This window comes from Ogataea philodendri (genome assembly GCF_020536065.1).
Source record: "Ogataea philodendri strain CBS6075 chromosome Unknown scaffold5, whole genome shotgun sequence".
Classification (NCBI taxonomy): Eukaryota; Fungi; Ascomycota; class Pichiomycetes; order Pichiales; family Pichiaceae; genus Ogataea; species Ogataea philodendri.
In genome coordinates, this window is record NW_025764134.1 from 132,328 (window position 1) to 160,322 (window position 27,995).

The 27,995-nt window shown below is 51.3% G+C and overlaps 26 protein-coding genes and 1 pseudogene across 27 annotated transcripts; 13 read left to right on the forward strand and 14 right to left on the reverse strand.

The window, feature by feature from the left end:
* Positions 1–83: 83 nt before the first annotated feature.
* On the forward strand, positions 84–1,286 carry OGAPHI_006000 (uncharacterized protein; the record flags this gene model as incomplete). The annotated part of the gene is made up of 1 exon (XM_046207244.1): positions 84–1,286. The coding sequence occupies one exon, from the start codon at positions 84–86 to the stop codon at positions 1,284–1,286; it is 1,203 nt and encodes a 400-aa protein (XP_046058926.1).
* Positions 791–1,003, reverse strand: OGAPHI_006001 (uncharacterized protein; the record flags this gene model as incomplete). Its single annotated transcript, XM_046207245.1, has 1 exon — positions 791–1,003. The coding sequence occupies one exon, from the start codon at positions 1,001–1,003 to the stop codon at positions 791–793; it is 213 nt and encodes a 70-aa protein (XP_046058927.1).
* Positions 1,287–1,321: 35 nt separating the features above from the next.
* OGAPHI_006002 (uncharacterized protein) lies at positions 1,322–5,352 on the forward strand (the record flags this gene model as incomplete). The annotated part of the gene is made up of 3 exons (XM_046207246.1): positions 1,322–2,829; positions 3,102–4,817; positions 5,127–5,352. 3 exons carry the CDS (start codon positions 1,322–1,324, stop codon positions 5,350–5,352), a joined length of 3,450 nt encoding a protein of 1,149 aa, XP_046058928.1.
* On the reverse strand, positions 3,230–4,745 carry OGAPHI_006003 (uncharacterized protein; the record flags this gene model as incomplete). The annotated part of the gene is made up of 3 exons (XM_046207247.1): positions 3,230–3,404; positions 3,736–4,191; positions 4,597–4,745. 3 exons carry the CDS (start codon positions 4,743–4,745, stop codon positions 3,230–3,232), a joined length of 780 nt encoding a protein of 259 aa, XP_046058929.1.
* Positions 4,872–5,870, reverse strand: OGAPHI_006004 (uncharacterized protein; the record flags this gene model as incomplete). The annotated part of the gene is made up of 1 exon (XM_046207248.1): positions 4,872–5,870. The coding sequence occupies one exon, from the start codon at positions 5,868–5,870 to the stop codon at positions 4,872–4,874; it is 999 nt and encodes a 332-aa protein (XP_046058930.1).
* A 286-nt stretch (positions 5,871–6,156) lies between these two features.
* Positions 6,157–6,858, reverse strand: OGAPHI_006005 (uncharacterized protein; the record flags this gene model as incomplete). The annotated part of the gene is made up of 1 exon (XM_046207249.1): positions 6,157–6,858. The coding sequence occupies one exon, from the start codon at positions 6,856–6,858 to the stop codon at positions 6,157–6,159; it is 702 nt and encodes a 233-aa protein (XP_046058931.1).
* Positions 6,167–7,558, forward strand: OGAPHI_006006 (uncharacterized protein; the record flags this gene model as incomplete). The annotated part of the gene is made up of 1 exon (XM_046207250.1): positions 6,167–7,558. One exon carries the CDS (start codon positions 6,167–6,169, stop codon positions 7,556–7,558), a length of 1,392 nt encoding a protein of 463 aa, XP_046058932.1.
* A 64-nt stretch (positions 7,559–7,622) lies between these two features.
* Positions 7,623–9,215, forward strand: OGAPHI_006007 (uncharacterized protein; the record flags this gene model as incomplete). The annotated part of the gene is made up of 1 exon (XM_046207251.1): positions 7,623–9,215. The coding sequence occupies one exon, from the start codon at positions 7,623–7,625 to the stop codon at positions 9,213–9,215; it is 1,593 nt and encodes a 530-aa protein (XP_046058933.1).
* OGAPHI_006008 (uncharacterized protein) lies at positions 8,186–8,701 on the reverse strand (the record flags this gene model as incomplete). The annotated part of the gene is made up of 1 exon (XM_046207253.1): positions 8,186–8,701. One exon carries the CDS (start codon positions 8,699–8,701, stop codon positions 8,186–8,188), a length of 516 nt encoding a protein of 171 aa, XP_046058934.1.
* On the reverse strand, positions 9,216–10,166 carry OGAPHI_006009 (uncharacterized protein; the record flags this gene model as incomplete). Its single annotated transcript, XM_046207254.1, has 1 exon — positions 9,216–10,166. The coding sequence occupies one exon, from the start codon at positions 10,164–10,166 to the stop codon at positions 9,216–9,218; it is 951 nt and encodes a 316-aa protein (XP_046058935.1).
* Positions 10,167–10,211: 45 nt separating this feature from the next.
* OGAPHI_006010 (uncharacterized protein) lies at positions 10,212–13,598 on the forward strand (the record flags this gene model as incomplete). The annotated part of the gene is made up of 1 exon (XM_046207255.1): positions 10,212–13,598. One exon carries the CDS (start codon positions 10,212–10,214, stop codon positions 13,596–13,598), a length of 3,387 nt encoding a protein of 1,128 aa, XP_046058936.1.
* OGAPHI_006011 (uncharacterized protein) lies at positions 10,436–12,253 on the reverse strand (the record flags this gene model as incomplete). The annotated part of the gene is made up of 4 exons (XM_046207256.1): positions 10,436–10,705; positions 11,298–11,562; positions 11,652–11,765; positions 11,880–12,253. The coding sequence occupies 4 exons, from the start codon at positions 12,251–12,253 to the stop codon at positions 10,436–10,438; spliced, it is 1,023 nt and encodes a 340-aa protein (XP_046058937.1).
* A 146-nt stretch (positions 13,599–13,744) lies between the features above and the next one.
* Positions 13,745–14,770, forward strand: OGAPHI_006012 (uncharacterized protein; the record flags this gene model as incomplete). The annotated part of the gene is made up of 1 exon (XM_046207257.1): positions 13,745–14,770. One exon carries the CDS (start codon positions 13,745–13,747, stop codon positions 14,768–14,770), a length of 1,026 nt encoding a protein of 341 aa, XP_046058938.1.
* OGAPHI_006013 (uncharacterized protein) lies at positions 14,433–16,137 on the reverse strand (the record flags this gene model as incomplete). The annotated part of the gene is made up of 3 exons (XM_046207258.1): positions 14,433–14,652; positions 15,032–16,017; positions 16,078–16,137. The coding sequence occupies 3 exons, from the start codon at positions 16,135–16,137 to the stop codon at positions 14,433–14,435; spliced, it is 1,266 nt and encodes a 421-aa protein (XP_046058939.1).
* OGAPHI_006014 (uncharacterized protein) lies at positions 14,951–18,213 on the forward strand (the record flags this gene model as incomplete). Its single annotated transcript, XM_046207259.1, has 3 exons — positions 14,951–14,971; positions 15,037–16,908; positions 17,608–18,213. 3 exons carry the CDS (start codon positions 14,951–14,953, stop codon positions 18,211–18,213), a joined length of 2,499 nt encoding a protein of 832 aa, XP_046058940.1.
* On the reverse strand, positions 16,981–18,036 carry OGAPHI_006015 (uncharacterized protein; the record flags this gene model as incomplete). Its single annotated transcript, XM_046207260.1, has 1 exon — positions 16,981–18,036. One exon carries the CDS (start codon positions 18,034–18,036, stop codon positions 16,981–16,983), a length of 1,056 nt encoding a protein of 351 aa, XP_046058941.1.
* On the reverse strand, positions 18,129–19,477 carry OGAPHI_006016 (uncharacterized protein; the record flags this gene model as incomplete). The annotated part of the gene is made up of 2 exons (XM_046207261.1): positions 18,129–18,832; positions 19,141–19,477. The coding sequence occupies 2 exons, from the start codon at positions 19,475–19,477 to the stop codon at positions 18,129–18,131; spliced, it is 1,041 nt and encodes a 346-aa protein (XP_046058942.1).
* On the forward strand, positions 18,447–19,505 carry OGAPHI_006017 (uncharacterized protein; the record flags this gene model as incomplete). The annotated part of the gene is made up of 1 exon (XM_046207262.1): positions 18,447–19,505. The coding sequence occupies one exon, from the start codon at positions 18,447–18,449 to the stop codon at positions 19,503–19,505; it is 1,059 nt and encodes a 352-aa protein (XP_046058943.1).
* A 106-nt stretch (positions 19,506–19,611) lies between these two features.
* On the forward strand, positions 19,612–20,436 carry OGAPHI_006018 (uncharacterized protein; the record flags this gene model as incomplete). Its single annotated transcript, XM_046207264.1, has 1 exon — positions 19,612–20,436. One exon carries the CDS (start codon positions 19,612–19,614, stop codon positions 20,434–20,436), a length of 825 nt encoding a protein of 274 aa, XP_046058944.1.
* OGAPHI_006019 (uncharacterized protein) lies at positions 19,767–20,349 on the reverse strand (the record flags this gene model as incomplete). Its single annotated transcript, XM_046207265.1, has 2 exons — positions 19,767–20,144; positions 20,260–20,349. 2 exons carry the CDS (start codon positions 20,347–20,349, stop codon positions 19,767–19,769), a joined length of 468 nt encoding a protein of 155 aa, XP_046058945.1.
* Positions 20,437–20,483: 47 nt separating the features above from the next.
* On the forward strand, positions 20,484–21,182 carry OGAPHI_006020 (uncharacterized protein; the record flags this gene model as incomplete). Its single annotated transcript, XM_046207266.1, has 1 exon — positions 20,484–21,182. The coding sequence occupies one exon, from the start codon at positions 20,484–20,486 to the stop codon at positions 21,180–21,182; it is 699 nt and encodes a 232-aa protein (XP_046058946.1).
* Positions 21,183–21,323: 141 nt separating this feature from the next.
* OGAPHI_006021 (uncharacterized protein) lies at positions 21,324–22,012 on the forward strand (the record flags this gene model as incomplete). The annotated part of the gene is made up of 2 exons (XM_046207267.1): positions 21,324–21,368; positions 21,617–22,012. 2 exons carry the CDS (start codon positions 21,324–21,326, stop codon positions 22,010–22,012), a joined length of 441 nt encoding a protein of 146 aa, XP_046058947.1.
* Positions 21,566–22,268, reverse strand: OGAPHI_006022 (uncharacterized protein; the record flags this gene model as incomplete). Its single annotated transcript, XM_046207268.1, has 2 exons — positions 21,566–22,112; positions 22,189–22,268. The coding sequence occupies 2 exons, from the start codon at positions 22,266–22,268 to the stop codon at positions 21,566–21,568; spliced, it is 627 nt and encodes a 208-aa protein (XP_046058948.1).
* Positions 22,267–24,084, forward strand: OGAPHI_006023 (uncharacterized protein; the record flags this gene model as incomplete). The annotated part of the gene is made up of 1 exon (XM_046207269.1): positions 22,267–24,084. One exon carries the CDS (start codon positions 22,267–22,269, stop codon positions 24,082–24,084), a length of 1,818 nt encoding a protein of 605 aa, XP_046058949.1.
* A 228-nt stretch (positions 24,085–24,312) lies between these two features.
* OGAPHI_006024 (uncharacterized protein) lies at positions 24,313–27,720 on the forward strand (the record flags this gene model as incomplete). Its single annotated transcript, XM_046207270.1, has 1 exon — positions 24,313–27,720. The coding sequence occupies one exon, from the start codon at positions 24,313–24,315 to the stop codon at positions 27,718–27,720; it is 3,408 nt and encodes a 1,135-aa protein (XP_046058950.1).
* OGAPHI_006025 (uncharacterized protein) lies at positions 24,936–25,502 on the reverse strand (the record flags this gene model as incomplete). The annotated part of the gene is made up of 1 exon (XM_046207271.1): positions 24,936–25,502. The coding sequence occupies one exon, from the start codon at positions 25,500–25,502 to the stop codon at positions 24,936–24,938; it is 567 nt and encodes a 188-aa protein (XP_046058951.1).
* On the reverse strand, positions 25,909–27,545 carry OGAPHI_006026 (annotated as a pseudogene). Its single transcript has 3 exons — positions 27,124–27,545; positions 26,254–26,467; positions 25,909–26,160 (listed from the first exon to the last, which is right to left on the reverse strand). Coding segments are annotated over exons 1-3 (888 nt in total).
* Positions 27,721–27,995: the final 275 nt, after the last annotated feature.

Genomic DNA, 27,995 nt, shown 5'->3' on the forward strand with positions numbered 1-27,995 from the left:
CTCGTCGTCGCGTCGACCCGTCGCTCGTCTGGCCTGCGATTTCCCAAAAACCCTCCCTGTTATCTTTGTTCCCACCAAGCGCAATGTCGGTCCAGTGTCTCTCTTTCAACCAGGACTACTCGTGTCTGGCGGTGGGGTTCGATACCGCCTACAAAGTGTACAACTGCGAGCCGTTCGGCGAGTGTTTCGACAAGACCGACGATGGGGGCGCAAAGCTCGCAGAGATGCTCTTCTCCACGTCGCTGATCGCCGTGGTGGGGCTGGGCGAGCGCCCGTCCACCACCATGCGCAAGCTCAAGATCATCAACACCAAGCGCAAGGCTGTGATTTGCGAGCTCTCGTTCCCGACGCCGATTCTGTTTGTCAAGATGAACCGCAAACGGCTGATTGTGGTGCTTGTTGATCAATTGTTCATCTACGACGTGTCGTGCATGAAGCTGTTGCACACGATCGAGACCGGTGCAGAGGTGTCTGAGCGGGTGATCTGCGACCTGAGCTCGAGCGACGACAGCGTGCTTGTTTTCCAGTCCGGCTCGTCCCAGGAACAGCCCGGTCCGGATCAGTCGTCTGTGCAGACGGGAACGCTCGGCACCACCATGGGCACGGTTGTGCTGTTTGACGCGCTCAATATCCAGCCGTTGAACGTGATCCAGTGCCACAAGTCACCTCTGCAACGGATCGCCATTTCCAAAGACGGGAAACTGCTGGCCACGGCCAGTGTCAAGGGCACCATCATTCGCGTTTTCCGCGTGGCAGACGGTAAGAAGGTGCACGAGTTCCGTCGCGGGAGCTACTCGGCCCACGTCTCGTGTCTCAGCTTCAACGTCGATAGTACAATGCTCTGCTGCTCCTCGAACACAGGAACCGTACATTTCTTCAGGCTCGAGCCACTGGGCACCAAGTCGTCCGCAGACTCGATCAGCACAGAGTCGGACAACCCCGAGTCGTTGCCCGAGGAACACAGCATCACCGAAGAGGAATCGAACGAAATTAATAGACTCATCAACACGCAGCTCGGCGTGCGAACCGCGTCGGGCCGCAAGAAGAGCGCAGAGTCGTTGAAGAACTTCATCTGGTCCAAGTCGAAAACGTACCTTCCGTCGCAGATCAACTCGATTTTGGAGCCCAAACGCGATTTCGCGTTTCTCAAGCTCAACGTCGAGGTGGAGAGCGTGGTCGGGCTCGTGGACGGCAACTGCTACGTGGCCACCAAGTCGGGCGATTTCCTCGTCTATTCTGTGCAACCAGGAGAGTGTGTGCTGCTAAAACATTACAAAATAGAATGAGACATGCATGAAACACAGTACAATTTTTATTCTTTATGGCCACTGCTCAGAACAGATCGACCCAGCCAACAACGTATCTGTGTCTCAAGTCGCGCTGGCTGCTGGCCGTGTTCAACGACTGGACTTTGTTGACCGGCCTGATTTTGGTGATTCTGCTTGTGAGATCCAAAGACGTGGTGAAACTGCAATCGAAAACAACCACCTCGCCTTTCAACACGTCACTGCATTTGTCGTTGAGCTCAGACGTGCACGAGCTACAACTCACTAGCCTCGAAAACCTGCATGTTGCCGTCACCTACGATATCTCGACCCAGATAGGCTATTTGAACTCGACTCTTAATCACACAATCACGACTGCATACTCTTCCGTCCACTCCATTGACCTCCAGTCGATTCTCGCATCGCTGATCAAATCCGTCAACCAGACAATAGTCTCCTCCCTAGCCTCGCAAAATGATCAGCTGCAGTCGCTTAAATCGACTCTGGAAACCCAGGCAGTGTATGTTGACAGTTCGGTTAATTTAGACTCAATGAACATCAATTACACGTGGATAGGCGACTACCTCAACACATCGGCAAGTCGTTACTCGATACCCAATCCTTACTCTTCCTACTACAACAAGCTGTCGAGTTATTTTGACTTTTTGGACAATCTTTGCCAAGCTGCCACCAAAAATATTTCATCTGCATTTGGCACTGTCGAAACGTCCGATATTTCGTTGTATAATTACACTTCGCCAGACAACCAAACAACCAAAATTGGTCTCTCGTTTACTCCAGAAACCTCACCAACACATGTGGCCAAATCGGTGTATGTGCTGCCCGTGATAATGGTGCTTTTTATATTCATACAACTGGTGCTCAATTGGTTACATTTTGTGCATGAGCAGAAACAAGCCGCAAGTTTCCCCTTGGAAGCGACAGAAAAGACGGATTTCCTGCACTATACGTTCCAGACTGTTGATTTCGAGGCTTTCAAGCTGTGGGAGCTGTTCACATTGCTCACGGGGGACTTTGGAGCAGTGAAATACCACTATTTCTCGTCGTTCTGGCTGGGGATCCGGTCCAATGCCAAGAATCTGGGGAAGTATGTGTTTTTCGCGGTCCTTGTATGGATCTTCTGGGTGAACGAGTCTCCAATGTCGGGGCCCATGACGCTGTCGTTGTCTGGGGACTCGTACTCTTTACAGGAGACGAAATCTTTCCAAGTGGACGCGGGGATTGACACGGACGGTCTTTTGGACGACCTGGAGACGGTTTTCGACAACACCGAGGCCGAAATCGACCAGTTTCTCACCGACAACGGGCTGGACACTGTGGTTGGCCCGTGGGTGATCAATCGCACGGTATTGGACAATTACGGCTGGCCGTCAGGGGTACCTAGCAAACTGGGGATTGCGCTGGACAGTGCGGTTTCCAACGGGCGCACGAGCTTGGACGCTGTTTCTGACGGATCCAGTGCGCGTGTGTTACTGGTTTACGCGTTTGTTCTGGCAGTGGGTGCCGTTTGCACGGCTATTGGTAGCAGTGTTTGGATACTTTGGTAGGAGTTACCCGCAAGTGGTTCTGGATAAATTTTTTTTGAAAATTAAAACTTTAGAGCATTGATCTTGAGAAACAGGGACAAGTCGCTGGTGGAGTTTGAGACGAGAAAGATCGAAACTTGTACGCTGGCGCGATAAGATGTCTCATAGAAAGTTACAACAGTAAGTTTTTAGAACGGAAACGGGCGGATATCGGGTCCTGGAGACGGAATTGTATTTGAGTCTTGGGGTCGGTTACCGCACGGCAACGCAGGGAAGACTAACCGTTTAGGGAGATCGATCGGGTATTTAAGAAGATCGGCGAAGGACTAGAGATCTTCGACACGCTGTATTACCGACACGAAAATGCCACTAATGGATCGCAGAAGGAGAAGCTGGAGAACGACCTGAAGAAGGAGATCAAGAAGCTGCAGCGGTTTCGCGAGCAGGTGAAGAATTGGCAGGCCACGAACGAGGTGAAGGACAAGGAGAAGTTGAACGAGAACCGTCGGTTGGTTGAGCAGGCGATGGAGAAGTACAAGCTGGTGGAGAAAGGGTCCAAGACGAAAGCGTACTCGGACCAGTCGTTGGCCAGCTACGACGACATCCAGGAAGATAACGAGGCGACGGAGTTTGTGAAAGAGAGTCTGGACGACATTATGATGCAGGAGGAGATTCTGGAGGCCGAGCTCGACAAGTTGGCGGCCAAGAAGGGCAAGCGAACGAACACTGTGGACGAGAGAAAGACCGAGATTGAGGATCTGTTGGAGATTCATCAATGGCACAAGGAGAAGCTCGAGGTGGTATTGCGACTGCTGGAGAGCCGAGTGCTGAGACCAGAGGACGTCATGAATATCCAGGAGGACATCAAGTATTATCTCGAGGAGAACCAGGACCCGGACTTTGTGAACGACGAGACCATCTACGACGACCTGAACTTGGACGTGGACGAGAACGCGCTTCTTGAGGGTGGCAGTGCTGCCAACGGCGTGCACAAGGAGGAGGAGTCTGTTTTAACGTCGACTGCGCCGATCAGTGTTTCTGTGCCTGAGCCGGTCACCACTCCGGTGAAGAAGAAGGAGACCACGCCCACGCCGAATGTTGCTTCTGTGCAGCCGATTCCCGTGGCTGGCGTGAAGGCCGGTGTGTCTGTGGCGCCTGCTGTGCCGAAAACAGCGACTCCAACCGCGACGCTGGCCAACCTGGCCGGCAGTCTTCCGACAATGAGCACGCTCAAGCCTGCCCCAGTGCCCGCCAAGCCTGTGGGGGAGCTTAAGTGGGCCGCTGCGGTGAGCCAGACCGCGAACGGGAAGCCGAAACCCAACGGAGCCGAGGAAAAATCGCCAGCCACCACTCCGCTCTCCACGATGAACACCAACGCACTCAATGCGGCCAGTGTGCTGGAGGCATTGAAAAAACAGCGACCTCAGGACGGCGTTTCCCGCAGCGCGTCCGAGTCGCGGGCCGGGTCCACGGCGTCTGGGTTGCAGTCCACAGAGGTGGACGCGGACCCGAACTTCCGCTTTCTGCCCCCAGGCATCCAGAGCACGATCCTGTCGTTTGTGGAGGCCAGAAACCGGCCCGAGTCGGACAAACTGCCGTCGCTGTCTGGCGTGAGCACCATGCTAGCCGTGCCAAGACGGTTCTCACCGCTCGCAGAGGGAACCTACCCGCCAGGACTGGAAGCACAGCGCGTGTCGGCCATCTGGAACAGCGTGCGTGTGAGCCCCAACCTGGAAATCGACTCACAGAACGTGGACTCGGCCACCCTGTTCTATGCCTACTACTACGGCCTGTCGCAGAAAGAACGCGACGTGGCCTCGGCCGTGCTCACCACCCGTCTGTGGCGCGTCAACAACGACAAATCCATGTGGTTCCAAAGACACTCCCAGGTCAAGGTGTCTGGGGATGGCTTTGAGATCTCGGACTTCAACATTTTCGACGCTGAAAAATGGAGCTTCTACGAGAAAAAGAACTACAAGGTGGACTACTCGCAATTCGGCAAGTTGTAGGTTCCTATGCGTATATAAAAGATTAATCAATCGCCTTTGGGCACTGACTGCTACTCAAAGTCGCTGTAATCGTCCGAAACGTCCAGCTCCTCGCTGTCGTCGCTCTCCTCGCCGTCGATCTTCACCTTCTTCTGCTTCTTGCGCTTGATGTTCTCCTCCTGCTCTCTGCGTCTCTTTTCCTTCTCTTTCCGGCGAACAGCGTGGACCTGATCCAACTTGTTCATCTCCTTGACGCTCTTTTGGATCCGCGAATGGTACAACACCTTGCCCGAACAAACGCCTTCCTCGATCTTCACAAGCTCCAGCTTCAACCGCGGCCCGATCTCCGTCAACTTCACCGCCTTCTTGCGCTTGCCAGACTCCTCGGCAGCACCTTTGGCCTTCACTGCAACCTCCTCCTTCACCTCCACCACGGCGTCGTCCTCCACCTCCGAATCAGACGTGAACCCGGCCTGCGCATACGGGTCCAGTATAATGTCCGCAACGTCGTCCACGCGCGAAAGATCCGGCAGCTTCTTGTTCGTCTTCTGATGCACCTTCACCAGCTTCTTCACGTTCTTGCTAACGTCAACCAGCTTCGTGTCGATTACGTAATGGCGAAGCTCGATAAGACCGGTCTTGTTATCTCTGTGCAGCAGCAGCACCCGCTTGATGGTGCCGACTTTGGTGTTCTGGGGCGAAATGGGTGGGAACATGTTCTGGAACATGGTCACCACGAGCTTTTCGTGCTGATCAGCGTCTTTAGGGTTTCTGAATCCGCTTAAAACAAGCAGCGGCGGATTCAGAAACTCCGGGCCCGACTTGCTCACACTTTTCGGCAGCTTCTGGTTCCGCGCAACGTCTTTGCAAAGCGAGTACTCCTGGATCCGGAAATTGATGGTTGGCCCCTTTGGCATCACTGCAAACCGTAGCTGTGTGGAGCCTGTCTCTTCGTTCTGACTGAAAATCATCAGCTGCGAGATGCCCAAAGGTCCTGCCATCACCAGAAAGTCCTTTAGCTTGTTGCGCTTGCGCTCACGCAGGTTGATCGCAGTGTGCGGGAGCATCATGGTTCTTGTATCTCTGACGAGCTGTGTAAGGGTGTGATTCTCCAAAGCCGTGCCGAGATGGATCACCATTGAGCGGGGCACCTTGGCGAGCTGTTCCTCGGACAGTTTGACGTGGGTTCTCTTTTTTTGCTAGATGTTAGGTCATTTAAGCTTGCTGATACTTACTCTTCTCTTAGCCATTGGAAAAGTATGGTGAAATAAATTTTTCAGATATTTTTTTAAAGGTTTCCGGTGTCTAAATTTTTTTTAAAGAGCGGAAACTAAGAAAAAATTAATTTTTTTTTATTTAATTACAAATGTCTCCTACAAAGCTCTCCAGGACTGGCAACTTGGCGTCGAAGAAGTCGGTTTCCAGCAAAATTGACCTGGACGCCTTGAAGAAGAAGCTGGCCGCAAAGGCCCCGGAGAAACCGTCTACGCAGACCGAAAAGGAGTCCAGCTCTGAAAATGAAGAGGAAACACAAGAACCGGTCAAGTCGTTCAAGGAACTGGGATTGCAGCGCGACATTCTGGATGCAATCGAGCAACTGAACTTCTCGGAGCCAACGCCGATCCAGGCCCAGTCGCTCCCGCACAGTCTCCAGGGCAGAGACATCATTGGTATTGCCCAGACCGGGTCCGGTAAAACGGCTGCGTTTGCGATCCCGATCCTCCAGGCCCTCTGGGAGGCGCAGACACCGTACTTTGCATGCATTTTGGCCCCAACGAGAGAATTGGCGTACCAGATCCGCGAGACGTTCGACGCTTTGGGCGTCAACATGGGTCTGCGGTGCTCCACCATCGTGGGAGGAATGGATATGATGGAACAGGCCAAGGAGCTGATGCGCAAGCCCCATGTGATCGTTGCCACGCCGGGACGGTTAATGGACCATTTGGAGAATACCAAGGGTTTCTCGCTCAAGGCCCTGAAGTATCTGGTTATGGACGAGGCAGACCGGCTGCTAGACATGGAGTTTGGTCCTGTGCTCGACAAGATCTTCAACATCATCCCTAAAGACCGTCACACGTACCTGTTCTCTGCCACGCTCACGTCCAAGGTGGAGAAGTTGCAACGGGCCTCGCTCGTCGACCCGGTGAAGGTGGCCGTCAACGACAAGTACGCCACCGTCGACACGCTGATCCAGACACTGATAGTGGTTCCGGACGGATACAAAAACACATATCTCATCTATCTGCTGAACGAATACGTTGGCAAGTCTGTGATTGTTTTTGCGCGGACCTGTGCGCACGCGCAGAAGGTGGCTCTGCTTGCGCGGATTCTGGGCTTTTCGGCCATCCCGCTGCATGGACAGCTGACCCAGGCGCAGAGACTCGGTGCCTTGAATAAGTTCAAGTCCGGGGACAAGCAGATCCTCGTTGCAACCGATGTGGCAGCCAGAGGACTGGATATCCCGTCGGTCGACCTGGTGATCAACTACGACATCCCCACCGACTCCAAGGCGTACATCCACCGTGTTGGAAGAACTGCGCGTGCGGGACGGTCCGGAAAGTCGGTTTCCTTGGTCACCCAGTACGACCTGGAGCTGATTCTGCGTATCGAGAAGGTGATCGAGATGAAGCTGCCGAAAGAGGTGCCGAACAAAAACGAGATCCTCGCGCTGCACAACTCTGTCGACAGAGCTACCGCCCAGGCCGTCTCGAAGGTCAAGGAGTTCCACTCCAAGAGAAAGTTCAAAAAGAAGGATTAGTAGCTGCACTTGTATAAACTTTTCACGGCTGTGCATATTTGTAGAAAAAAATCGTATTTTATTCATGTCTGTTCCTCCGTCGGTAGGGGACCTTGTGAAGGCGCGGCCGGTGAAGGGGAAGACTGTTTTTGTGAGCAAGAAACAGCGCGAGAAGAGAAGACTCGCAGAACAGAAACTGCCGGTGAATGGCTCCGTTTCCGGCTCGAAACCGCAACCGGAGCCTAAAAGACCCAGACTCGAGGAACCGGTGGTTTCCGTCGAGCCAGAGCCGGAGTTCGTTCCAATCGTGGATCTCCCGAAGCGGCGCGACGTTCTTGAGCTGGAAGACCAGCTCTGGTTTGAAAAACCGCTCTCCAAAATGACAGACAGAGATTGGAGAATCATGCGCGAGGACTACAATATCAGCACGAGAGGCGGCAAGTTGGCTCATCCGCTGCGCAGCTGGGACGAAAGCAGCATCTCGCCATTGATTATAGAACAGTTGGCTAAATTACAGTACACAGAGCCGACGCCGATCCAGCGAGCAGCGATCCCCAACGGTTTATCGGGACGGGATCTCGTTGGCATTGCAGAGACGGGTTCGGGTAAGACGCTGGCTTTCCTTGTCCCGTGTCTCAATTATGTTCTTCAACTGCCGAGACTGGACAGGTTCCAAGGCCCGTACGTTTTGATCATGGTTCCGACGCGGGAGCTGGCGTTGCAGATCGAAAAGGAGTTTCTCAAGTTCAAGTCGCTTGGATTTGACGTGGTTTCGCTGATTGGTGGCCATTCGTACGAGGAACACGCAGAGAAGCTCGAGCGCGGCGTGGAAGTGGTCATTGCCACTCCTGGCCGTCTGGTGGACTGTTTGGAGCAGCAGCTGGTCGGATTGGAACAGTGTTTTTTCCTGGTGATGGACGAGGCCGACAGAATGATCGACATGGGGTTTGAGCGTGACCTCAACAAGATCCTGGACCAGCTGCCCGACGGCGCACAGAACCCATACTTCTCGGGCAAGGGCGACCCCAAACGCACAACTATGATGTTCACGGCCACCATGCCAGCGCAGATCCAAAAGATATCTGCACAGTATCTGAAAAACCCGGGAATCGTTATGGTTGGCGAAGTTGGCGGCGCCGTCGACAGCGTCCGACAGGACGCCATTCAGGTAGACAACACAGACGATGCGAGACTTAACATGTTGCAAAGGATCCTGTCGCGGCGCGAGTACTATCCTCCGATCATTGTGTTTGTCAATTATAAAAAGACTTGCGAAACGGTTGCAGAGTATTTGCACCAGCTTGGGTTCAACGCGGTCACGATGCACGGGTCCAAGACTCAGGAACAGCGTGAGGCCGCGATCCGTGAGGTCAAGGACGGCGTTTCGGACGTCCTGGTGGCCACAGACGTGGCGGGAAGAGGTATTGATATTCCAGACGTGTCGCTGGTGGTCAATTTCCATATGGCCAAGTCCATCGAGGATTATACCCATAGAATTGGCCGGACAGGACGTGCGGGAAAGGAGGGCACGGCGATCACGTTCTGGAGCGCAGATGACGAAGACGTGTTGTACAATTTGAAACAGATCATCATGAAAAGTCCGGCCAGCAGGTGTCCCGAGGATCTTAGAAGACACCCGGCTGCACAGAAAAAGGCCGTCAAGAATATTGACCAGTGATCAGTCGCTGTCGCTGTCGTATCCGAGTTTGGAGGCAAGTTTGGGTTTCTGTAGTAGTTTAATAGCATCCAGTGACTTATTAGCGAAAATCGAAGACGGCTGTGGAGCAGGCAGAGTTTTGATAGTTTGTGGCTCCTCTTCTTGTTCTTCTTCTTGTTCCTCTTCTTCCTCTTCATGTTGCCCTTCCTCCTCTCTCTGCTTCACGCGCTGGATCTTCTCTTCCATCTTTTTCAGCAGCTTCGTGGCCGTCTCCAGGGCTGTCTGTTCCTCGTCCTCTCTATTTCGTTTGCGTGCTACCGGATCCGGGTCCTCGTTGGCCCACTTGATGTTCAGTGCTTCCTGAACGTTCTCCTTGAGCAGACTCTGGCCATACATGGCCTCTTTGGCGAACTGGGCCTGCGACTCGAGCCGATACGTCACAAACGCAATGCTCTTGCTTTTCACCACCCGTGTGCGCTCCACCTGGCCATACTCTCCAAAATTCTTATTTACAAGCATCTCGATGTTTCCGTCCATGCTGTGGAACTTCTCCACAAACAGCGTCTTATTAACCTTGTTGAACGATCCGACTCCCGTCATGTCGTCGCGGTAGTCCGCAAACCGCTCTCGTCCAAAACAATCCACCGTGTGCGGAAAGAAATCCATATCTGTAGGAAGTCTGTGGAGATACTGGCACTTTCGGCCGTTTGTGCAGTATCCACGGGCAAAATAAAGACAAATGAACTTATCGCGGTTCACAGACCCGGGCTTAACGTCTTTATCTGCCTTGGTGTACCCAGAATCCTTGGCTGGATGACATCTATGTGCAGAATGGGCCACTGTTCGTCCGTTGAACTCACCGCCTGTCCATCGACTGTACCAGAGATTGAACACCTCACCTGTCTGAGGAGGTTTCGAGTCCACAGCCACAGTGTCGGGGTCTAACTGAAGACGGGCTGGCCTTCGAGACATAACAAGAGATGAAGAAGAAAATATTTATTTTTTAATCTCTTTGTTATGTCCCAAGAATCCCCGTTCAATTCCAACACGTTTGGGAACACGCTGTCGTTGCGTGTGGACGGGAATTATCTGTCGACGATGTCGATTTCGCCGAGCGGGCGGGACGCTGTGTTGGCCGGGCGACGGGGGCTTTTTGTGATCGATCTGGACGACCCGTTCGCAGCTCCTCGATGGCTCCACCACGAAACGTCCTGGGAGGTTGCAGACGTGCAATGGTCCCCTCACAGGAGCAAGCCGTCGTGGGTCGTTTCTACGTCGAACCAAAAAGCCATGGTTTGGAACCTTGCTAGACCGTCCCATGACGCAATAGAACATGTTCTCCATTCCCATACTAGAGCGATAACAGACATCAACTTCCACCCGCACCATCCAGAGCTGCTGGCAACTTGCTCGGTCGACTCCTTTGTACTCTCGTGGGACCTACGTTCTCCAAGGAAACCCATCAATTCGTGGTCCGACTGGAGAGCCGCGGCCTCCCAAGTCAAGTGGAACTACAAGAACGCAAATATATTGGCCTCCACTCACGACAATCATATTCTGATTTGGGACACACGTAAGGGAGCTATTCCATTGGCAAAGATCCCTGCCCATAACGCCAGAATCAACGGAATCGACTGGAGTAGAAGCCAAGAGGAGAAACTTATCTCGTGCTCCAACGACATGTCGGTCAAGTTCTGGGACGTGAAAAATTCCCCTAATAAGCCAGTGTACACTATCCGGACAGACTTCCCGGTGAGCAGAGCCCGTCATACGCCGTTTGGCGATCAGGTCTGTGGAATCATGCCTGCACGAGGAGGTCAGAACTCGGTCTACATCCTCAAGTACAAAGATGAGTCAGGCGAGTCCAGATTGAAGCCCAGCTACATTTTCAAAGGGCATACAGAGCCGGTGAAGGATTTTCTGTGGAGAACGCGACACTCTGAAAACGCCACTGTGGACGACCGCGAGTTCCAGCTTGTTACGTGGTCTGCAGACTGTGATTTGCGTCTTTGGCCTATCCACGAAGACATTTACGATAACTTCAACTACAAAAAGAACCAGCCGCTCAAAACGCCGCTCCCCGACCATGAGTATAGGACGTACCGCCAGGAGCCGCCAGTCGCTCCAAAAAACAATCTCATCATTCGCAGAAGAAACACAAATATGATCTCTAGCAGGGGCAGTTTCACGTTGCACAACGACCAGTTCAACCATCTGAACTGGATTGCAGGAATTCGTATTGGCCAGTCTGCCGTCGAGCAGCTCGACGTCAAGGTCGGAGACAGCTCGTTGCCTGCTAACCTTGCCGAGGAGGTCAGTAACGTGGGTCACAAGTTCCCCAAGATCCGGTTTGAGAGAATCAGCGTTTCTACGGGAAATCTCGTTATTTCGCTGAACGGTCCATGGAAGGACGAGCTGATCTTCATTCGGGTTGAGATCAACTTTCCATCGGAGTACCCATCTCCAGAAGGAATTCCCCATTTCTCCATCGAGGAGACGCACGAGTTGACCGAGGAAGACCGCAAAGAGATGCTCACCAACCTAGACGAGATTGCTTCCAAGTACTGCGCGCTGAAGCGGTTCTGTTTAGAGCCATGTTTGCGTTATTTACTTGGAGAGAAGGTGAATTTGGACATCGAACAGGAGGAAGACGACTTGACTCTTGATCCTTTTTCGATTCCGTACGAGGACGCAAATGGCTCAGACATAAGTGTTGATGTTTCCTCGATCTCCGACAGAGACAGTGGAGTCGATTCTGACGATGACGCGGTCGCTGTTCCCGATGTCAGCAAGCCAACGTTTGACAGCACTCCTGTTCCAAAAGGCTGTGGAGCTATTTGGACTGCCAGCGGACATCTTGTTTGTTTCTTCATCTCGAACGAAGACAAGAAAGCTCCGCAGCAGGTGTTCAAGTTTGGACAGCAAGGATTTGGGCTCATGAACGGGCTCAAGGGCAAGAAGATCGAGAACGGGCTGGATATTGCCAACAATCGCGGGGATTCCGACGAAGACTCCTCAGACGTGAGCTCCGAAGGCAGTTTCTCGGACGATCTGGACATTCTGCGGTACGACAGACTGTACAAGACGAAAGCTACCATTGAGAACGCAGCTAGCAACCAAGGGACACATACATCAAAGTCGAAACAGAGCAAGAATCTGGTGACTATCCATGATTTCCGGCATCTTATTCCAGCCAAGATGGAGCTTGCTTACGAATACAGAGTTCTGGGAGATACTCCGGAGAATCTCTCCAAATGCAACGCTTTGGTTGCAGAAAAATATGGATACAAAGACCTGGCCGACTGTTGGAAACTTCTGTCGATTATTCTTGTGAAGGAAGTCCAATTCGAAGACAAGCTGGATCTTGCTATTCGAAGTGGTATTGTCCCCAAAGAGGAGTCGGTCAACAGGTTCTATTGGGGGTCGCATCCTTTTGGAGGTAGATGGCTAGCCAAAATGATCATGAGCTACTACGAGCGTCTGGGTAACGTCCAAATGCTAGCCATGTTGTCCTGTATCATGCACGAACACTTTGAAAACAGAGACCGTCCTGGAGTTCCGATCAACACTCCGTATTCGATTGGTCCTCCAGCCTCGGATAGAGCGTCTGTTCGTCAGAATTCCCGAGGCCCAATGGTTTCTTTCGACACACGCAGTCCGCACGGGTCGTACCGGCCGTTTGTGTCGCGAAACAGACTGTCCTCGGTCAGCACTGCGTCTATATCTGAGAGCTTAGGGGGATCTCCAGGCGACATGCATTTCTCGAACCGCCGCGGAATCCGGCTCCAGAGCATCACTCCAAGCAACCCGAACCCGTCAGACTCGTTTTCTGCTTTTATGGGCCGGTCTCCTGGAGCATTGACTCCGTCGTCGCTCTCGTCAGGCGGGAACGTTTTCAGTCGGGCGTTCCAGAAATCTATGACCAACGGGGTTTCTGTGACGGCTCCGGGGGTGTCGATCCAGATGCTCAACGTGGAGGACCTCGATTTGTACGAAGGAGTCTACTCGATGAGTCTGCTGGATACGCTTGACAGGGATAAGTTGCAGATGTACAGGTCGGAATATGCAGATCTGCTATTCTGCTGGGGGCTTCCAGTGTCTCGGGCAAAAATCCTGAAGTTCAACCACGACGGGGGCCGTATTGGCGGGCAGTCGGAGCATCTGGGCGGTGTTGGGTGGCTGAAGAACAGCGCGCCGGGCATCTGGGACGGGGTGCGGCTGCAACGCAAGTGTCAGTTCTGCCATCTCTTGAGCCGCGAACGGCTCGTTGTTTGCACGGTCTGTAACCATCTTTTACATGCGGAGTGTGCTCTTCAATGGTGGGAGCAAGAACGTATGGAGGAGTGCTGCAGCGGGTGCGGGTGCCGATGCCTGGACCACCGACTCCGAGAAATCGAGATCTGAAGGGCATGTCGTGCGCGCGCGAAAAAAAAGTTTACCGATAGCCGTAAAAATGTAATCAGAAATAAATAGTTAGAGGCAAAAGTGGTTAACTGGCATTTTCTACAGCACAACCCAGTAAAACAAGAAACAGCGGCAAATAATTGAAAATGACGAGTCGATCGCGCCACGACGTGAGAAGACAGCTTTTTCGCGGCATCACGACACGAATTTCGTCGCACAACTACAATGGGGCCAAAGAGGAGGACAAGGAACAAATCACAACACAGCAATCCACGCAACCGCGAAGCGGTGACGGGAGCCGGCGTGGGGTTCTACGGGGAACCAGTGAGATCACGCCGACGTTGGCGACGAAATCGAACGTGATGACGCTAACTCCCAGCAACACCTACTCATCCACCAGCTTGGTGTCGGGCTCGACCGACATCAACGGAACGGACGTCAGCGACAAGGTTTCTCTGCGGCAAAAGAGCGAGGCCGATATGGACCAGTACGATTACAAGACGTTTAGCACGATTCATCCGCTGCGGCTATCGAAGATACGGGCGTTTGAGCAGGCCGAGATGGCCCACAAGATGTATTTTGCCAAGGACGAGGACATCGAGCGCAAGAAAAATTGTATGATAGTGCAGGTTCCCGGACTGACGCTGCGGGAGTCTCGAGAGCTGAGTGTTGACGCTGGGTTTGGCGAGAACGATTCGCAGATGGAGGATACCCTCGAGTACGGGGTGTACGAGGACGACGACAGCGACGAGGACGAAACAAGCATGGAGAAAGACGACCCGTTTGTGTCTGCAGACAAGCGACTACGGATAATGAAGAATGCTTTGCGTCCCGTTACCGAGGAGCAACTGGTTGCAAAGAAGCTGAAGCGGTCGCCGCTGAACACGGTGTTCCAGACGAGTCCGCAGTTTCTGAAGGACCTGGATTTGCAGGAATTAGAGCTTTGGGAGTTAATGAACGAGGAATTCGAGAAGGAGATGGAATCTGCGGGCATGGACAGTCGCGAGGCAGCCAAGCGGGAGACTCAGATGACGTTTTTGGACACGCCGTTGGACTCGTTGTCGTCGGTGTTGACGCCCGAATACTCGACGATGGTGTTTGATGGCCTGCGGCGTGTCATCAGACGGGATCTTGACCGCGACAGTGTTGGGTTTAATGTTGGTACGGAATAGAACAGGTCGATCGACGCGGCCCTAATTTTCTTGGTAGTATCACGCTTGGAATACCCCAGCCACTTTTTTTAATTTATATTTTCTGCACAGCCCCGCTAACAACAAGTGGCAAACTAAGAAAGAATTGTTAAACAACCAATTGCACCAAGAAGGTTGTTGTGATTGTGTAGAATTGCAATTATGAACGTTATCAAGCTACAAGTAAGTGGATAATTTGCCGGCCTATTTCTAACTCGTTTCAGAAAAAATTCCCCGTGCTACAACAGGAAGATATCTTCAACATTATCGATGATTTCCGCAAGATCGACCTGGACGATAAAGGATGGGTGGACCGTAAGCATGTGATCGAGTCTGTGTCGCAAGAGGGCAAAGGTTCTTACGACGACGTGAGAGAGGCATTGAAGCAGGTGAGTGTTGATGCTTCGGGACATGTGGAGCTGGACGACTATGTTGAGTTGCATGCCAAGTTGAAGGAGATCCGGCAGCCGCCTGTTTCTGGTGGTTCTGCTGCCACGGCCGGCACGGTGGCCTCTGCGGGCTCGTCTGCGGGCGGGTTTGTACACAAGGGAACCGGTGCTGCTGCCAAGGTCATTGTCACAGGAAAGTCCGGTACCACACACACAATCAACGACGAAGAGCGGATTGAGTTCACCAGACACATCAATGCCGTTCTCGCTGGCGATCCCCATGTTGGTGACAGATTGCCATTTTCGCTCGATACGTTCCAGATTTTCGACGAGTGCACAGACGGATTGGTTCTTTCCAAGCTGATTAACGATTCTGTTCCAGACACAATTGACACCAGAGTTTTGAACATCCCTAAGAAGGGCAAGAAGCTGAACAACTTCACGATGCTGGAGAATGCCAACATGGTGTTGAACTCGGCCAAGGCCATTGGATGTGTGGTTGTCAACGTCCATTCGGAAGATATTATTGAAGGAAAAGAACACTTGATTCTGGGTCTGATTTGGCAGATTATCAGAAGAGGTCTGTTGAGCAAGATCGATATCAAGCTCCATCCAGAACTGTACAGATTGTTGGAGGATGACGAGACTTTGGAACAGTTCCTGAGACTTCCTCCTGAACAGATTTTGCTCAGATGGTTCAACTATCATCTCAAAGCAGCCAACTGGAACAGAAGAGTGTCCAATTTCAGCAGCGACGTGAGCGACGGTGAGAACTACACCATTTTGTTGAACCAGTTGCAGCCAGAGCACTGTTCTAAGGCTCCATTGCAGACCACCGACCTGTTGCAAAGGGCCGAGCAGGTTCTAATTAATGCGGACAAAATTGGTTGCAGAAAGTACCTGACTCCAACCGCCTTGGTTGCAGGTAACCCACGTTTGAACCTTGCCTTTGTTGCTCATTTGTTCAACACTTATCCTGGACTCGATCCTATTGAGGAGAGCGAAAGACCGGAGATCGAGGAGTTCGATGCCGAGGGAGAAAGAGAGGCCAGAGTGTTCACCTTGTGGCTGAACTCTTTGGAAGTGGACCCTCCTGTTGTTTCGTTGTTTGAAGATTTGAAGGACGGTACGATTCTACTCCAGGCGTTCGACAAGGTGATGCCTGGCTCTGTTGACCTCAAGTTCATCAACAAGAGACCAAGCTCGGGCGGCGAGATGTCCAGATTTAAGGCTCTCGAAAACACCAACTACGCGGTCGAGGTTGGAAAGGCCAACCGGTTCTCGCTTGTTGGTATTGAGGGGTCGGACATTGTTGACGGAAACAAGATGCTGACCCTGGGACTAGTGTGGCAATTGATGAGAAGAAACATCGTGGACACTTTGTCCAAGCTTTCTTCGAACGGCAAGGAAGTCTCTGATGCGGAGATTTTGAGATGGGCCAATGCACAAGTCACCAAGGGAGGCAAATCGTCGACGATCCGGTCGTTCAAAGACTCTTCTTTGGGTACTGGAGTGTTCCTGCTGGATGTTTTGAACGGTATCAAGCCGGGATACGTGGACTACTCGCTTGTCACCGCCGGAGCTACCGAGGACGAAAGATACGCCAACGCCAGACTGGCTATCTCTATTGCCAGAAAGCTTGGTGGTTTGATCTGGTTGGTTCCGGAAGACATCAACGAGGTGAGATCGAGACTGATCTTGACGTTTGTTGGATCATTGATGTCGCTCAAGGTGTAGCACCGTTTATTTTTACGTTTGAAAATAGAGATTTGGAAAACCGGGTTTTTTAAAAATGTAGCTTGATTATGAGTCTGCGTATATTTTTCTAGTGTCTGATATTTGGTCTTTCAGACGATCGTCCCATTGTAGCTTGAGGTCCTGGAAGTACTTCGCCACGTCGGCCTTTCCTGAAGGGTCCACGTCGGTCACTTTAAGGTACTCTTTACCGTTGTAGGAGCATGCACTGCCGTATTTTTTTTCCTGCGAGTCATGTGCAGGGTGTGCTTTGAGGCAGGCGAAGAGCGGGGCGTTTGCTGCTGTCCAGCCGGAGATGTTGTGCCATGGCGACCCAAATAGCCGTGCCACGTAGAACATGAGCAACATGCCGTAGAACGTGAACGGGTTCAGGTACTGGAAGAACGAAAACGAGGTGAATATGCCGGGATGGGTGAGATACTGCGTGATACCGTATTTGGTGTGCAGGTCCTTGTAAGTTGCCAAGTGGAGCAAATCCACGAGCCGTTTGGACCCTTCGTACGAGATGTCTGATTGGAGCAGCTGGAGGTCCGCAAACGACAGGTACGACGGCTTGGACATGATGCTGGAGATCCACACCACTTTGGGGCTCGGGCTTTTTGAGAGCAGCGGCTCGGCCAGCTGTTGCACAAAGTAGTACGGTCCAAACACGTTTGCCTGGAAAACCAGACCGAGTCCGTCGCGGGACTTGACGCCCACCCTTTGGATCTTGTAGGTGGGGAAAGTGGAGGCCTTGACCGGGTTGGCCAGCACCTCTTTAGTGGCCTGTATCCAGTCGATGCCTGCGTAGACGCCCTGGGCCGCGTTGATGAACAAGTAGTCGATTTTCTCGTGCGACTTCTTCAATTCGTACACGGCGCCCAGTATCGACACCATGTTGGAGAAGTCCACGAGGATATAGTCGAAACTGAGGATTCCTTCTCTGTGCGCATGTTTTTCGTTGTACTCTTTAATTTTGTCGATGGCCTCTCTGGCCTTGGGCAAGGTTCTAGAGGTGACAATGATAGTGAGCTTGTCGCCCGTGGGAACCTCCTCGAGAAGCCGGTAGGCGATGTTCAGCCCCAAATTGCTGTTTGTTCCTGTGATGAGTGCGGACAGATGCATTATTTGAACAATTTAAACGAGAGAAATTGCACAGCCGTTGGTTTTTCTCTTAGCGATGTGGAGACCGAGCATTTGGCAGGATCGAATGTAAATCAAGGGCCAAACATACGCACTAGACCATTCACTGGATCTGCAGACGTCTGTGTGATCTGTGCTGGTATGGTTGCAACAAAGTAGCAACCCGCACGGCAACAATAGAAAAGTGTTTCAGATTGGCCAACTCCTTTCACATTGCATTTGTCTGGGAAAGCAGGGCGAAAGTCCCACACGAAACCAATGAACTGACTGCTCTGAGGTGCAGAACATGAAACTTGGACGGTATTTTTCCCGTTCTCTTTCATCCCGTGTATCAGAATCAAGTATATATAGATGGAAGCAGACCTGTCGTTGGACCAAGCGAGACTGGTCAAATGCACGCCAAACAATTCGTCTTCAACCTGAGAGATTACGAGGTCAGAGATATCCTGGGCGAGGGTGCCTACGGCGTCGTGGCGCTGGGAGTGCACAGAAGATCCGGAACGACCGTGGCTGTGAAAAAGATCGAACCGTTTGAAAGAGAACTCTTCTGTTTGCGCACACTCAGAGAAATCAAGCTCCTCAAACACTTCAGACACAACAACATCATCAGCATCCTCGACGTCCAGAAACCCCGCGACTTCGAGTCTTTCAAAGAGGTGTACATTGTCCAGGAGTTCATGGAGACCGACCTGCATCACGTGATCCGGTCCCAGGTGCTGAGCGACGACCACGTCCAGTACCTGATGTACCAGGCGTTGAAAGGTGTCAAGTGTCTGCACTCTTGCGGGGTGATTCACCGGGACCTGAAGCCTGCGAACCTGCTGGTGAACTCGAACTGCGATCTAAAGATCTGCGATTTTGGGCTTGCTCGGGTCGGCAGAGACGACTCGTCCGGGACGCATTCCGAATCCAAAGACTCTTTCCTGACAGAGTACGTGGCCACGAGGTGGTATCGCGCTCCGGAGATCATGCTCACATCGTCGCAGTACTCCAAAGCCATCGACATTTGGTCCATGGCATGCATTTTGGCAGAAATGCTGCTCAGAGAGCCGTTTTTGCCAGGGAAGGACTACAGACACCAGCTACTTCTGATTTTCGAGATTCTGGGCACTCCAACGGGGGCAGACTTCCAATCCATCAAGTCCAAACGCGCCAGAGAGTACATTCGGTCGCAGCGGTTCTTCAAGAAGATCCCACTCAAGAAGATCTTCCCGCGTGCGAACCCAGTTGCTGTAGACCTGATGGAGAAGATGCTTAAATTCGACCCGACGAAAAGACTAACCGTGGAGGAGGCCCTGGAGCATCCGTACTTTGGCTCGTACCGCGTGCCTGAAGAGGAAACAAACGCGCTGCCGATCTCCAAAGACTTCTTTTTCTTCGACGACTGCAAAGAACAGCTCGAAATGATCGACCTCAAACGCATGCTCTACGCAGAGATCCTGGCCACGTAAAATCCGGGGCCCGTGTTTCTATTGTTTTGGCGATGGTGCAAGGTGTGGAATTTGGTGTCCTAAATAGAATAAATTAATTATAGGCCAGGTAATCCAAACTGTTTTTATGATCAATGCACGTAAGCAGAGAGTGTTGGCGATTGCTGCACTATGTTTTCTGATTATTCTCCTTGTGACTGTGACTGGGTCTGGTGAGAAGAAGCCCCAAGTGCTTGCTGGTGAGCGGTCGTACTCTCCTACACCAGGGAACAATAAACATGCTCAGGCTGGAGGCAACGTGAACGAGCTTGTTCGCGACAAATCCGGGGTCATTGACGAGTCGAAGGTCAAACAGGCCGAGGAACATTCAAACGTCAAGCCACCAACCATGGCTCCCGGCGGCGACACCGGCAAGGTCAAGATCAACGCAGACACGTCCAAGAAATCAGGATCAAGTAAGGAGCACCTGGCAATCAAGGAGCAGAATGTTGCACAGGAACTCAAGGACTTGAAGGAGACAAAGGACTTCTCCAGTGCAAAAGGATCGAAGGACGTGGAGGCCAAGAAGCCAGCAAAGGACACCGGTGCCGTGTTCGACCCTGCCAAGGAATTCAAAGAAGTGCTAGCACTGTCACCGTTTGTGATCTTTTCCAAGTCATTCTGCCCTTATTCAAAGAAACTAAAGGACCTTTTGCACTCCAGCTACAGTATTACTCCACAGCCGGCGATCGTGGAGCTCGATCACCACGAACACGGCAAGGAGTTCCAGGCATACTTGGGTGAGGTGTCCGGCAGAAAGACCGTACCAAACCTTTTTGTCAACGGTGTGAGCCGCGGCGGCTGCGACGAAATGGTTGCACTCCATGCAAGCAACGAACTACTCGAACATCTGGTTTCCTGGGGAGGCCTCAATGTGAAGGTGGAAAAGATCAATAAACCATCAAACTCATAAACTTATACGATTACGTAAACGCAAATAATGTCTGTCGTTAATTAACCATGTATGCTTCTGCCACTATCGATTCAATTGCGGGCTCTGCGCCAATTAGAAAGCCACAGTACGAGCAGAGACAGCTGAACACTCCGTCCGAGGATCTCCAACAGCTAATCAAAAGTCTGGGCCTTCTGAAACACCAGGAAGGCGGATATTTCAACGAGACCGATCGGTCCTCGCTCTTCATGGAAAGTCCTTATTATCCAGGCCATAACGACGGATCAAAGACCAAGCCATTGCGTCTTGGAGGATCCGAGGAGCCAGATCTACCAAATCCGGAAGACAACACCAAAAAGATTGCTCCCTTGAGAAATACGTCTACACTTATCCATTATCTGCTGACCTGCGATGCGTTTATGGGCAGATTCCATAGGAACAACTCGCGGATCATTCATATTCTGCAAAAGGGCCGCGGCCAGTACGTACTGGTGTATCCGGACGGGACCGTGAAGTCCTTTATTGTTGGTTTTGACGTGGCCAGGGGCGAGGTGACCCAATGGGTGGTGCCAGGAGGTGTTTATAAGGCATCTTTCCTGCTACCATTGGACGGAGAAGAGTCCGAAAAGGACCACTTGCTGATCAGCGAGGTTGTTGTTCCTGGGTTTGAATACGATGACCACCGGTTTATGGAGAGCTACGATGAGTTGCACGCGCTCGTTGGTGACAGAGCAGACTCGTTGAAATGGCTACTGGAAGCCAAATAGTATTAGCTAAACACACCTAAAAAAATCGCACACGTGACTTCCACGTGACGTTTTGACTTTCCGGACTGTGAAAAAAAAAGTAGGTCTATTTTTCAAAGGTTAAAATTTTCAAAGTTTATTGGACTTGTTTAATAGATCAATATGGCTACTGAATTGACCGTGCAGTCTGAAAAGGCTTTCCAAAAGGTATGTTATCCAATTTATGACAGCAGATGATTGATGAGTATCCACGAGGAAGAAAGAGCATTGTCAAACACCGGTTCGTGCTTGTTCACGTTCACCAGACGTTTTATTTTGACCGACGAAAACCCAGTTTAAACGGGGCATACTTCGCTCAGACAACGTTTGTAACACTTCTCATGGGAAACTCAACATGTCTGTCGTTAGTTCAACGTTCTAACATTTAGCAACCACACATCTTCACCAACCCAAAGGCTAAGGCCTCTAGAAGAACCAAGAGATGGTACAAGGACGTCGGATTGGGATTCAAGACTCCTAAGGCCGCCATCGAGGGTACTTACATTGACAAGAAGTGTCCATTCACCGGTACCGTCTCTATCAGAGGTAGAATCCTGACCGGAACTGTTGTGTCCACCAAAATGCACAGAACCATCATCATCAGAAGAGACTACTTGCACTACATTCCAAAATACAACAGATACGAGAAGAGACACAAGAACCTCGCTGCTCACGTTTCTCCAGCTTTCAGAGTCCAGGAGGGTGACATTGTTACTGTTGGTCAATGTAGACCAATCTCCAAGACTGTGAGATTCAACGTTGTGAAGGTTGCTTCTTCCAAGGCCAAGGCCAAGGCTTTCACCAAGTTCTAAATTAGATGTGTAATCGAAAGGATGAGTATTGAATGCTGTAGACACCTGTTTATTGGTGCACGGGAGTGCGTTGTTGGTGCTTCCCAAATGCTTACGTAACCTTTTATTCTTCCTCGCCCAAACGGGCAGGTTTGAAAATTTTCCACCACCTTTCAGCAAATTTGCAAACGAATTACCCTCTCACTTTGTATTTACTCTTACCCTGTCTTGAAGGGTAACTGTTTATTGATAAGATAAGGTCTGGATTTTCATCCATGTTGGATCAACAGCATCAAGAGGCACAGGAGCAGATCGGAGGGGCTCGGGCATTATTGGAATTGGGTACCAAGCAGAAGGAAGGCGCAGACCAAAACAATGACCCGGACCAGCAATCCAAGCATGACGACGACGACGACACGTTGGATCGGTCGCGGAAGCGCGCGTTTGCCAACGAGGACGACATGTCGCAGCTCGAGTTCCAGCAGTGGACCACTGGGTTTCTTGCGGACGATTTAGAAGGCCACGAGGGCGACCAGGACGCGGACGGTTACCATTTCGGGAACCAGTCGGGACTTGGGATTCCTTCGTTGAGCCAGAACAGCTCCAAGCGACCAAAGAAGACCCCTAAAAAGGACGGCCCTGGTCCGCGAAACGGGGCTTCGGGAAATGGAAGACTCAAGAACATCAACGTTGATCCCGAACTTGCCAACTTAGACACCTCTTCGTTTGTGCAGGACGCGATGATCGATGCGCGTACGCTAGCCAGTCTCGGGTCGATCGACCACGAGTATCTGCGCCAGGCCGCAGAGAGTGCGCACGAGGGCACGGCAGAGGACGAGGTCCAGCATCTGGCAGTTCAGGCCGTGAACCAGGCCGTTGCAGCCGCACAGGCCCAGGCTGCAGCAGTGATGGAGAAAAACGACGCACAAAACAACAGCATACAGGGCTCCGACAGAAGAAAGCATCTACCCACTCCACCGCTCCAGTCAGACTCCCAGCAGGATCGCTCTGGAGGCTCTCGCGAGCTGTCTCCCTCTGGTCACGTGTACAGTGCTCCGAATGCAGAAACGGCAGCTCTTGTTGCCGAGGCCGCGGAGAAGGCGCGCAGCTACGTGACGGTGCACCCGCAAGGCCGGTCGTTCTCGAAGGAGGAGTCGAACGCCATCGATCTGTTTATCACCGAGTACCGCAACATCAACAACATGACTCGGGAGGAGATATGTAAGCGGATCTGGTCGAACGAGCGCAAGAAGGACGATTTTTGGGAGTCGTTGCAGAAAGTGCTTCCTGAGCGGACGAGGGCCTCGCTGTACAAGCACGTTCGCAGAACGTACCATATCTTCAACGTCCGTGGCAAGTGGACGCCTGAGGACGACGAGAAGCTTGCTTCTTTGGCCTCCAAGATGGAGGGCCAGTGGAAGCAGATTGGCCTGGAGATGAACAGAATGCCCGAGGACTGCAGAGACAGATGGAGGAACTACGTCAAGTGTGGCAACAACCGTCTGAGACACAAGTGGTCGCTGGAGGAAGAGGACAAGCTACGGACGGTGATCCACACGATGCTGCGGGAGCAGACTGCCAACTCGAGTGCGATCGACGTGGAGCCGGTGATCAACTGGACGCTGGTGAGCGAGCGCATGGGCGGCACACGGTCGCGGATCCAGTGCAGATACAAGTGGAACAAGCTTGTGAAGCGCGAGGCGGGCAACCGTGCTCGGAGCGTTGATCTGGAGACGAGGAATTGGCTTCTTGCGCGTCTACGGGAGATCTGGAACCGGGAGGGGACCGAGTCGATCGATTGGGACACTCTGGCGTCGTTGCATCCAACCAACATTTGGACGGGGGCAGATTTCAAAAAGTGTTTTGAAAAGATGAAGTCTACCGTCAGTGGGTACAGAAAGAAGAGTTTTATTGAGATTGTGGATATTTTGCTACAGGACAACACAGACACCTTCTTTGACTCCGAAGACAAGAGTCCGGAGAAGAAGAAAGACGAGGCCAAACCAGACGCAAAGAAACCAGACACAGAGGTGTCTCTTTCGGAGTTACAGGACCTGGTGAAAAGAGAGGTGGAAGCCATTGAGTTCCGTTGAGTGGAGTGTATAATAGTATACGAACAGTAAGTTGGAAATTCTATTGTATTCGGATTACTTATTATGGAAAACCGTTCGGTGTTTTTCTTTTTTTTTTGTCCTCGCTAGGCGTACTGATTTTTCAGATAAAAATCATTGCCCGCACACCAAGGGTGCCGGGAGCGGGCCGAAATGAGTAGTTAGAAAAAAATTAAAAAAAAAAGACATTAAGGTCAGTCACGGATTGCCATGCCGAAGTTGGAGAATTCGAATTTGCACAAACAGCGCAAGCGGAATAGGGTTCCTATTTCGTGTACGATTTGCCGGCGTCGCAAGGTCAAGTGTGACAAAAAGAAGCCAGAATGTACAAACTGTATCAAGAATGGAGTGCAACATCTTTGTCGGTACCTTGAACCCAGCTGGGCCAAGCCTCTGGATGAAAAAGAGCTGCTTTTCCCTGGATCTGTGCCGTCGAACCATCAGAGAGAGCTCTCGACGTTCTCTGGTGACGACGACGCAGAAATTAAACGGCTGTTGTCCAAGATAAGAGAGCTAGAACACGAGAACAGCGAGCTTAAAAAAAATAAACAAACATCAGGCACCACTCGAACTTTGCTCAAGAACTCAGACAACCTGGTTGACTGCATTCGCAATTCGAATATCCTGTTCACTGCGAAGAAGGGTCCCACGTATAATTTCCCCATCATCTACCAGATCAGTGTTCTTTCGTGGATGTTTGTTGTTCGTAACGATTCGTACCTGAACAACTTGTGGCTCAAGATTTTGAAGCTCCGCAACCACTACGAGTACTACTACAGCAGCAAGAACGCAATGGCCGACGCCTCCAAGTCTTTGGAGACAGATTACACCAACTACGATTTTAGAATGAGTCGAATTAGACAGCACAACAAAACCCACGAAGTGCCAAAGGAAAAAAGCAACGAGCACACCAGCAAGCTCAAGAAGTTCCTTGAAACGGCAATGGTGTTCAACAAGCCTGCCTCGGGCTCAAAGTGTCCAATCACAGGCCAGGCCGGAGAATGTCCTGCGCAGCAGTCTCCAACGGTTGAGAAGTCTCCTGTTACTGTGAAACGGTGCCCTGTAATCCACGACGATGGCAGCCAAATCGAAATGGGCAAAGAGGACGTCGACGACGAAGACGACATCGAGAACCCGAAAGTTTGTCCGCTCATGATCGGCGATGCCCGGGCCTTGTTCAAAGAAAAACTGTCCAAGATGTCTGTTTCGGCCATTAGAGACCTGCCCAAGTCGCACTCTCCTAAAGTGACGTCCATCTCGGCGGATTTCACAGAGACAAACAGCGGCTCGTCGAGCACCGCAGAGACCGAGACAGCCCAGTCTGTCGAAAACTCCGAGCCGGTCGCCACCATTGACGGGTTGCGCAAGCTCAACAAAAATCCCAAGAAATCAAAGACCATATCTCCTTCCGCAATCAAGAATCTCAACTACAACAACACCAAACAGGTCATTGCTGTGATTGAAAAGCATCTGCCCGACCGCAAGGTTGTCTGGCTACTGATCGACAGATACTTTGAGAGATTGTACATCCATATGCCGTACGTGGACGAAGAGACGTTCCGGATGAGAATTGCTTCGATCATCGACTCTGCCGACTCCTCGTCCCAGGAGATCCGTCTGGGCTCTATTGGGTCTCAGTATTGTGAAGAGTTTTTGAACATTTGTTTAATGCTCATTATTCTGCGGTTGAGTTGGTTGTCTCTTCCAACCAAAATGTCCGAAAGTCTCACCCCAGAGGAGCAGATCATGATGAAGCCCGAAAACGTCATCACCATGGTGCTCGTGGATATGGTGAAGGAGATTTTTTCAAGCGCCAAAATCATGAGCAAACCGTCTCTGATCATTTTCCAGGTCGGTCTGTATCTCAAATTCTACAACGTGATGTCGCCCGAGGACGGGTTCGATCTCGAAGACTCGTACTCGAACACCAACACCAGCCTGTTGAACTCGAACGACCTGAGCGGAGACCTCACCAACGAGAACCCGAATATGAACTCTCCAAATTTCATGTATATGTTGATCCAATTGGCCAGAACCATTGGATTGAACCGCGACCCGCTCAACTTCAAAAACTTCTATCCAGCAACAGAGGACCCGGTTTCGAATGCCAGACTGTTCCGCAAGAGACATTTATGGAGAAAATTGTGGTACGGCCTGCTTGGTATTAGCATTGAGAGCAACTTGAGTTTGGGAGACTACGAGAAAGGACTTCCAATAGAGATCGACTTCGATCCGACGCTGGGCTCCGTCAACAAGACATGGGATTGTCGACTTCCTGGTGGAGTCGAACAGGGTGTCTTGGAGAAGAGTTTCAATGGCAACTTGTTGAAGAAGGAGCAACTGGTGGTCACCAATTTCAAAGACTCTATTTTGGTGTACCATACGTTATACAAAGGAATGAGCACATTGTTTAATGTCGATGTGACGCCAACTTCGAAGGACTTCGATGTAATTCTTGCCAAGTTGCTGGACCTTGTTTCTGATCGGTCCAAAATCAAGCTGAACATGGCCTCGTTCATCAGCGACGAGGAAGAAACGCCTTTGGAAAGATATGTCAAGATCTACAAGTTCAAGCTCCACTTGGTGGTGAAGTCGATGCTGTTTGCCCTGAACTATCTGCTTTTCCTCAACCACGAACAGAAATTCAACAGATGGATCTCTGAAAAAGGAACCAGTATAGAGAAGCTGGAGAAGCAAAAAGAGCACATGGGCACGTACTTCGAGAGCTGTTTGCTGCTTGCTGTTGACAACTACGATATTTTCAACCAGGTCTACGAGAAAAGCGATACGTTGTATCCGAGCTGCGGATCGCAGTTAATTCTCTATCCGTATCTTTTGATATTGAACCACCGGTCGCACGAGTTTTTGATCTCGTTGATTTTGCGGTTGCAACAGAACTCGCCTGTGGTTTTGGAGATTCTCAAGAAGAACAATATTGACCAGGAAGAACTGATGAGCAGACTGTTTGACTACTTGCAATCTTTCCTGGACAAACTGGAGGATCTCACCAAGCTGTACTACTATGCATGGAGATTGAAGAAGATGGTCAAGTTTTTCCACAACATTCTGACCAACTCCAACAAACTGTTCAACTTCAACTTCAAGAATCTCGAGACCGACCAAACCAAAACGGACGTGGTGCTCGAAACTCCGAGACAGTCGCAACCGTTGCAACTGCACCAGCCACCGTCCCAGATCAAGAGGGAGCCTACAAACGCGTTCGAGATCGCGTTCGGTACCTCGAAACTGCCGCCCGTCACCGACTTCACGGGCGTGCCTGACGCGGTCGACATGAACGGCGGGACTCCAATCGAGCCACAGATGAACGTTGCCCCGATGCCCGACATGTTCGACGACTCGTTCCTGACCGAGCTGTCGGACTTCAACGGACCCCTACCTAATGATAATGTGAACAACTTAGCTATGATGGATGCACAGCCCATGATGATGATGGAAAACGGCGCTGGCCACGGCTTTGCCCAACCGGGCTTCCACAACTCGTTGAACGAGATCGATTTCACCAACGTCGATCTCAGCTCGCCGTTCGACAACTACCCAATGAACTATGAGAACGGCTACCAGAACGGGCTTGGAAACCTCAATTTCCACTTCAACTAAACCTATGTACCTATTTCAATGTTATGACTAGTTATGATTCAAGGCCGGAGTTAAGACGACAAACAAAGTTCTAGTGCCGGTATTTGCGGGAAATTTTTCCCCGAATATTTCTCGTCCTATTTGTTATTGATGATCGAGTCCGACAAAATGGCGGAACAGGACGCTAACCGTCCCAAAGCCAAGAGAAATCGGATGCCTCTTTCGTGTTCGATTTGTCGTAAGCGAAAAGTGAAGGTAAGTAGATGCTCTGTGACTGGCTAACTCGTTTAGTGCGA